The sequence below is a fragment of the Tetrao urogallus genome (assembly GCF_951394365.1).
Source record: "Tetrao urogallus genome assembly, chromosome: 5".
Classification (NCBI taxonomy): domain Eukaryota; kingdom Metazoa; phylum Chordata; class Aves; order Galliformes; family Phasianidae; genus Tetrao; species Tetrao urogallus.
The window spans coordinates 23,953,163-23,961,872 of record NC_136818.1 but is presented as its reverse complement, the minus strand read 5'-3'; the positions used below and the strand labels follow the sequence as shown (position 1 = coordinate 23,961,872).

General features: G+C 44.7%; 1 protein-coding gene across 1 annotated transcript; it reads left to right on the top strand.

Moving 5' to 3' along the window:
• Positions 1-949: 949 nt before the first annotated feature.
• GORAB (golgin, RAB6 interacting) lies at positions 950-8,472 on the top strand (the record flags this gene model as incomplete). The annotated part of the gene is made up of 5 exons (XM_079536389.1): positions 950-1,010; positions 1,544-1,901; positions 3,979-4,080; positions 5,574-5,714; positions 8,001-8,472. 5 exons carry the CDS (start codon positions 950-952, stop codon positions 8,470-8,472), a joined length of 1,134 nt encoding a protein of 377 aa, XP_079392515.1.
• Positions 8,473-8,710: the final 238 nt, after the last annotated feature.

Genomic DNA, 8,710 nt, shown 5'->3' with positions numbered 1-8,710 from the left:
AGTAGGGTTGCTATTTATGGGATGTGTTAGTCATGCAGGAGCAGTTAGAAGTGCTGCCGCAATAAATTGTGAACTCATGCGTGGCCATCAAATAATGAATTTGTTCTAGGAGACAGCAATTCTTCAGAGCTTGACTAATCCCTCACAGATTGGAAACCACAAGGGATGTTGTTAGGCACTGAAAAACATCCCCCTTTTATTGCTGATGATGTATTTAAGCCTCCAGCCCACGGGACTGCTTTAGCTAATCCTGAGGCTTGTGTGTTCTACCTGATGTTCTCCCAAAGGCAGGTAGGTTCATCTGCAAGACCTGTGGTAGGCTTCAAGTAGTGGCTAGAGTTTGGGCTGGCTGGAAAACATGTGTGCTGTCACGGCTAGAGAGAGAATGTTGCTACATCAGGAGCCCATCCCTCCCAGAAAGGGATGCGTGACTTTGTTAGCACTGAAATAATCATTTCTCACGTTTAATCTCATATTTCTTTATTACTTTGTGTAGGTTGGGTCTCGGCAATTATTTGGCGGAGAACACGTGCCGGGCTCACACCTCCCTTACTGCACAGGGCCCAGGGATGTGTTTTCTGTGCCCCCCCCCTACAAACACAATTCTGAGATGCTGCAGAGAAAAATACCTCACTAAGACTGCCTAACTACGATCTATAAACGGCCGGGGCGTCGTGGCGTTGCTGCTTTAACGCTGCTTTATTAAGGAGCCCCGCAGACGGGGCCCCGGCCCTGCCCTCCGCTGCCCGCTTCTCGCATCCCTTCAGGCCGCCATCTTGTGCCACCGCGTCGCCATGGAAACGCGAAGCCCCCGCCGCGTCGCCATGGAAGCCGCACGCTGCCGGTCGGGCCTGTCCGCAGCGTTCGCCTGCTCGAGCGGTGCGGCGGCGGCGGGGCAGCCTCGGGGCTTGCGTGGCGCGGTGCCCCGTGAGCGGAAGGAGGAAGCGCGATGGCCGGTGCCGAGGGCTGGGCTGGTTTCACGCAGGAGGAGCTGCGGCGCCTGCAGCGAGGTACGGTGTGCGGCCGAGCTCGAGGCCGGGCACCGGGGAGCGGCGGGGCCGGGCGCGGCGCGGTGCAGCCAGCAGGCCCTCGCGCTCCTAGCCGTGCCCTCAGCCCGATCTCTTGTGCCTACGCCTGCCTGTCCTCCGGCCCTCTCGTGCATCTCTCTGCCCGTCTTCGCCTTGTTTTTCACTATCCCTCGCTTTATAAAGCCCGAGTTGCCCACTGGACCTCCTTTGGCCCTACATCTGGTTCTCCCCTGGACTCGTCTCTGCTCCTCCCCGAAGTTCTTCCTTTAGTCCCCCGCTGCCAATCCCTTTTTCCTCCCTCCTCTCGTTTTCGGATGCTCGCATCCCCTAAAACCCCGGATTCCTAGACCAACAGAATGTTTCCAGGCTCCTGGATTTTCCTCAGGATGCTTTCCCTTGATACTCAGACGTGTCTTGTCCTTAGATTGGTTTTGCCCCAGTGTAGCCAGTTTACAGTCCGTGTTTGTTTTTAAGGCCTGCTTTTAATTCTCTTTCTCCTCCTCATCCATTGATAGATTTATCTGAACCGCTGGAGCAGCCGCGTCGTCCCCACCCTGCAAATAAGAATTGGAAGCAACTGCAGCGAGAAAAAGCTCTCCAGCAGCAATGCCAGAAACTGGGACTGCAGGGTGGAGCAGCCTCTGTTCCTCCTGAGCAGTTGCTGTCTGCACCAAAACATAAACCTTGTAATCCTCAGCAGCCTGTGCCAGCATCACATCGTCCTTTAGCAGAGCAAAGGCAACATGACAGCAAAGATCAGCAGAAGGAGGCGAGGCCAGCAGGTCCTTGTGATGGTAGTGACAGTGCCCGGAAGGTCACTCCAAAGACAAGCACTACAGTGGAGAGAAAGAAAGTGGAATTGTTAGTAAGTTGGTAAAATTGGGGGATGGTTTTATTCTGTATGGATTTGTTCTTTTGTTTTACCGTAAAGCGAAATTGAATGTTGAACTTTCCTTTGTCTAACAGGGAGGTTTGAGAGAGAATGTTTTCTTCCTCTGCTTTGAGCCTTTGCTTTTCATCTCTAGTCAGTTGGGTTAGACCTGATTCAGTACCAAATTATGTCATTTAATCCAAGCAGAAAAGCACCATGACTGTCTGAATAATTTCCTATAGCAGTGGGACTGTGAATCAAGGAGGTCTGCCTCAGTGATTTGTGAAGATCTAATCTCATCTGGATCGTGTTGCATAGACAAGCCAGCATCCACAATAGAAAGTAGCTGTACCTTTTGAAAGTAGATATATTGTGAATGGGAACACAGAGTTACAGAAATTACAATATTACTGTAGATTTATTAATATCTCCTGTTAAGGAGATAAAAATTTCCATTTTAAAGAATTCTCTGTCTTTCACAATTCAAGTTCTCACTCTTTATCAGCCCATATTGGGGTGTCTGTCTCTCCCCAAAGCATCAGAGTGGTACCTATGAGAGAGAAAGGAAAAAGTATGGAATGCAGCTGGGAGTCTGACTGCATGAGGCAGTTACTTTGTTCATCATCCAGAATACATACAGTAGCCTATAGAAGGAAGCTGTTGTCTAAATGTAAGAGAGGACAGGCATTTTTAATATGAAATGACTTGGTTTTACCTCCTTTGTGCTTTTTTTCCTGCCTGTGTCCAAGTGTGAGGTTTTTTTTCCTTGAGTGCACACAGTTCTGCATATGGTTCTCTTGCCTGGATAAAAGTGCCTGTAGGATTTTAGAGGGGACCAAAGGTGCTTCCCCTTGGAGAGGATTCTGTCCAGTTCCAAGAGCAGTGGCAGGATGTCCTGTTTCTCACAGATACATCATGAGGGGCAGCAGCTGCTGGCTGTGCAGTCACCTGGCTGGGATCACCCAGCTGCAGAGAGACTGCCCTCTCTTCATGAGAATAGCTGCACTTGACAGAGCAGTACCCAATTATTCCTGTGCTCAGTGGGTGTACTGATTGTTCAGCTCCTTCCCGCTGGTGGTGAAAAATACATTTTCTGTGTGTGGAAGGTAGTTGAAGCGTAGCAGAGAAGGTGTAGGGAGCAAGTAACATCTAGGTGCCACAACCACCCACGAATCTGCTGAAGTTATTCAAGCCTGTGCAGTCCAATTTAAATCTTGTCCAACATTTTTCTCGGTATGTGGTCTTAGGAATAGAATGGTGAGAAGTCTGAAGAGATATTCTTGTGCAGGAATGGTTTTTAAAATAAACATAGCTGAATTACTTTGGCATTGTTAAACTGAGCAAGACCTTGGAACAGAGACTTCTCAGAAGGCGTGAAGGATGGAAAAGCAGGATGGAAAAGCAACAAAGCAGGTTTTGTTTCCCCTTAATCCTACCCAATTGCGTTCACACAGGTTGTCCCCTCTCACCAAGAACCTTGTCTTGCATTTTCTGGGATCAGTTATATCTCTCAGTAGTTGTGGTGGCCTAGGAAATGGAATCAGTGTAACTCTTTCCACAGTGATAAAAGGAAAATCCTGTTTTCCTCATTAATCAATTTCATTGTAATTTTTATCAGCTCTTCTTTCCATCCGTTTAATTGTCTGAGTGCTCTGTTATAAGGCAGACAGATTGTCTGTCTGATAAGAAAAAGCACTTTCAAAAAAAGAGGCTGCGTTGGCAAACTGAACAGTTAACTCATAGCAGCTAGTAAGAAGACTGGAACTGCTTTGACCCAGTGGTAAAGCACAACCTTTATGTGAAAAATCTTATCCAACTCTGAGGAAGTGTTGAACGCTCTTTCTTCTAGCAATCATGGAGCCAGCAGCGTGTTTGCATGTGACGATTTGTGTTCTGATCAGCACATTGCATCTGAAAATGTTTATTGGTCTCAGTGACTTCTTGCAGAAAATTGTTTATTGTTCCTTCAGCCTATTTGGAGTTTGCTCCAGGAAACATGATGTTTATTATCGGTGTTGTGTGGAGGACAGGGAGCAAATTAAACTCGCTATCAATTTTGATCTTCTTGTCAATGAGCAGGCAGGAAAAATCACGGTGGGAGATCCTCCAGCAAGAGCAACGGCTGATAGAAGAGAAGAATAAACGCAAGAAGGCACTTCTGGCCAAAGCTATTGCTGAGAGGTAAGGGCCTGTGCTGCAGTGTGGGCTGAGAAAGAGGTTCCTTTCAATCTGCAACCAATTACATATCTTCTTTTAAAATCTCCTTCTTTCCCCCTCTCTTTGCTCTCCATGTACTGCTCCACAAATTAGCAGCTGTGACAGACAGTTCCCTGTGATTACATGCTTGCCACGAGTGATTAAGCATTTTGAGTTTGACTTACTAATATGTGAAAAGTGTTGAAAGGAAAAAACTATCAAGCTTTAAGAAGTTTTTTACACTTGGCTGATTAAAATACATAGAAATTCATGTGTTCTTAGAGTTGTTAGCTCTTGTTTTTCCAGTGACCAGACTTGAAAATAGTGTTGTCCAGCAAGATAGGTAAAACTGCAAGTCAGGCAAGGTTTGTGAGGAAGAATATTGGAGCAGCTGATAGTACTGAATCAGGGAAGGTGATGCACAGCTTTTTGGCTCACAGTCCTTTCCCAGGAAAGTGTCATGTTCTGCCCATTGAAGCTCTTGAGAAGTAAAGATGAATTAATATCAGTACTGTGCAGAAGATTCTCTTTGACGTTCTGAAGATTTTGTTTTCTTTTGCCTTTTCTAAGTAACAAGTAACTGTGGTCAGAATCACTGTGAGACAATGCCACCAGGCTGGCATAAGGAGAGGGAGGAAGACTTGGAAGATAGTGGACAAGGAGCTACAGCTGAGATTTAAAGGTCTTCAGGCTCTAAGTAGCACTGAAAGATGTCTGCTTCTGTTCACCTGCATCAGCTGGTCAAATGAGAGGTGGTGTCACTTCCTACCCATGTTCTGGAATAAAGCAGTGGCTGAAAAGCACAATTTTGCTGTTGAGGAAGAATGACAGTTGCAAAGTGACCTGGTGTAAAATCTTGTTGCAAGTTGCTTATTTGCCTGAGAGAGCAGTCCATTGAAGCCTGCTGCCCTTAGCAACGTTCAGTTTTCAGAACTAGGGAATGAACAGGCTGAGCTGAAAAAGGTTGCATAAGGCTTGGTTGCAGTCCTTTGTGTTTGAGGTAAAACTTTCCATTGACTTCACTGGGATTTGGCCAGGACTTTTGGGAATGGTTTTACGACAGCGAAATCAAGCTTAGGTTAGGTGGCTTTTTGGCCCCTTCTAGCTGGACTTCTTTGAAAGGGGATATTTGTAGGACTGAATACCCTTCCCCCTCTTACTCACCCTCCAGGTCTTTTCCTGTTTCCTTATGCTGAGAGCTGCTTAGATACAGCAACTACTTGTGGGTTTCCTCAGTGAAGGAACACAATCCATTTTAGGTACTTTCAGTATAGTCATTACGTAATTTTGATGTAGTCCTTTAATAGCAGACATTTTAGATCCCTGTGGATATTAAGTAAGATCAGAAGTCTGAAACCATAAAGGAGTAGCCTTCTGAGTAGCTCATAAAGACAGTAGTTGCTTTGCAAATGTAATGAAGCCCATTATGTCAAGAAAAGAGGCTCGCAAAGAAAAAGAAAACATCTTCCTTTTTGCAGATCCAAAAGAACTCAAGCTGAAACAGTGAAGCTAAAAAGGATTCAGAAGGAGTTACAAGCTTTAGATGACATGGTGTCTGCTGACATCGGCATCCTGCGGAACCGCATTGACCAAGCCAGCCTGGACTACTCCTATGCCCGGTAAGTGCCAGGCAGGGAGGAGGAGGGAACAGCCTTTCCTGAGTAGAGGGAGCAAATATTGTTTCTACTCACTGAAGCAGTAATGGAGTGAGGTCGCTGTAATAATGCATATGTAAAGCCCCTCAGACTGTCTGCTTAGAAACCTTGAGGTAAAAGTGTGCTTTTTATTTCCTCGTTTTCCCCTTGAAATCTGGAAACTGAGGTTTGTTTTCTGACTGCAGACTATGCCTTCCAGCTTCGTGCTGTTGTGAGGCATACTTACTGCTTTAACTGTGCTGTTGTCCTTAAGCCCTGCTTTATTGTTTCTTCTTAGGGAAAAGAGATCTTTTCCAAAAATCCTAAATTTCCTTTCAGGGAAACTTGACTTTTGATGACAGGTCTGGTCCTGCTAGAATCTATGGGACCAATTAAGCTTAAAACAGAATTCTGCTGAAGTGTTTTTGGAACTGGGAGGAAAAAGTAAGCTTTCCCCCTTCGCAATGTGCCTTTAATCACTCTGGTTCTGATGAGTTCCTTAAGTGCAAGAAATTAATCGGAACACCCTTTTAGCTGTGGGTAAACCACAACATCAGTAGATAAACATCAGCATGTTTATGTAGTCGTTGAATAAAATGGAAATGTTTGGTTGAGGTTTTTGGTTCAGGATTCAATGTGTGAAATGTCTATTTCCACCTAAGAATTCTGCTGTATGTCGACCACAGGCTAATAAGTGTGGTAATTAGTCTTCAAAAAATACCAGTAATAGCTTAAAAAATGAGAATTTGGGTTGCATGATTATCATTTGAAATATCTAAGGTTAACTGCAGTTTCAGTAGCTGAGTGTGTATGGATGCTGAATTTCTTATCCTCGAGAGGGAAACATTTCATTGTATTTTTGGCTTAACTCTGCTTTCTGAAACTGCTAAACACTCTTACAAATGTCCTTATCCAAATCTTCTAATAACGTGTCTCTTTGAAATGCTTAATAGCAAAAGAGAATGTAACAATCAGCTCCAGCTTTTGGAAAGCAGTTTATAGTGAGGGTAACAGAGGGGATATTGGTTGGACAAAGGAGATGAAATTCTGAAACAGTGATTTTCATGGACTTAGTAAAATCTTTTTGTGAGGGAGAGATTTGGAAGCGTGAGTTACATAATTGCAGTGCTGTAGTTTTTGTACATTATGAGCCAAAGCTGATTTACTTTTAAGTGGTGGTTTTGAAAGCAATTTTTTCAGTCCTTAGCTTCTATTTTTGGGCTAAAACCCAATCTTTTTCACTGGGTCAAGAAGTGCAGTGTTAAATAATTCTGAGCACGTGGTTGATGGCATCTGACAGTTACTGTGGAATGGAATTTTAATAATTATGGTGTGGAGAAGATATGTGATTTTGGCCCAAATGTTTGACTGTACAGAAGCTTCCAGCATAGTGTTGGCTCTTCCATTTTGGATACCTGACCCAGGAAAATCTTGACTTTCTTGTTTTGTTCTCATTCCTGATGAGCAAGATTGCATTTCTGTCTCTAATAATTAAGCTGAATTAATATACAGTTTCAATGAATGTAGTTGGAGATACACCACTAACATGGACACCAACCATTAAAGTGCTGCATATCCGGGATACGTCGACCTCAATAAATATTTGGAATATTTCCTTTTGGCTATATTTGCCATGACAGGAAACACAGATTGGCAGGAGGTATGTCCTGGGGGAATGCTTGCAATGAAATTCTACATCTGTTGCCACACAAAAGTTGTGATCACTATTGATGTCAGATGCTATGTTGATCTGTGGAGTTCGTGACTTTCAGAATGTGTATCTGGGTGGCCAGAGGAGTCTGCATCTCGATCAGATCCAAGTGCAAGTATGTATAGCACCCTCATAGCATCTGTATCCGTTGTGCTGACGGTTGGACTAAAAAAACTCAAAACTGCTTTACAGTGTTGCAGTTTGCTGGATAGTTGTTCATTTGAAGTGTGAAAACATTACAACTTCTGAGGGTTTCTTTCTCCTGCTAGTGTTGCATCTCTTAAAACTGGCGGTAAAAATGCTTGCTTGCAATTCAATCTCTGTATTTCAGACAAGCAAATTAACTCTTGCAATGTAGGAGCAATGGAGGCCAATGTGTCAAAAGAAGATGGCTTAAAGCATTTGTACTTGTTTCCTCCCCCCCCCTTTAAACTAGAGTAGCAGCATATCATAAAACAGCTGGCATGATGCATTTCAGGGATGCTTAAAGTGTCTGTCCGTGTGGCAGATTGCAAAGTGCTTTGAGATCTAACCCACGAGAAATGATGCTGACTTTGCAGGAAGCGGTACGACAAGGCTGAGTCGGAGTACGTGGCAGCCAAGCTGGACCTCCAACACAAGACAGAGATCAAGGAGCACCTCACAGAGCACCTGTGCACGATCATACAGCAGAACGAGCTCCGCAAGGCCAGGAAGCTGGAGGAGTTAATGCAGCAGCTGGAAGTGGAGGCAGATGAGGAAAATCTGGAACTTGAGATAGAGGTGGAGCGGATGCTGCAGCAGCAGGAGGCAGAAGCAGGGAGACAAGCCAGCCAGTCACACAATCGTGCTGGGACAGCTAAAGAAAACTCAGCTCCCACTGTTACAACAAAGGAGAGTGAGCATGCTAACCACGCTGCTGCTTCTCCTGCTCTGTCTGAACAGTTGGTGCTGTCTGAAAACTCCAGTACCAAATCCCTCTCTGATATGGACAACCAGACTCAGGCAGTAAATGTGACTCCAGGAGACTCCCCAGCTTGCTCTGCTACATGACTACTACTTTCAGCCAGCTGGTTATGGATGTGATACTCTCTGCAGGCTTGTGGGCTGTATGTTATCTCTGGGCTTCTGCGGTGCCAGTAATATGCACTTCATTTTAGAGGATTTTTTTTTAAATTCTTTTTGAGGAAGATCTCTTTTGGAGATCACCATCTGTCCTTATCATTCTGTTCTCTTAGGTTCAAATTCTAATGCCCAGCTCCTCATGGGTTGTTGTACCTTCCACATATGA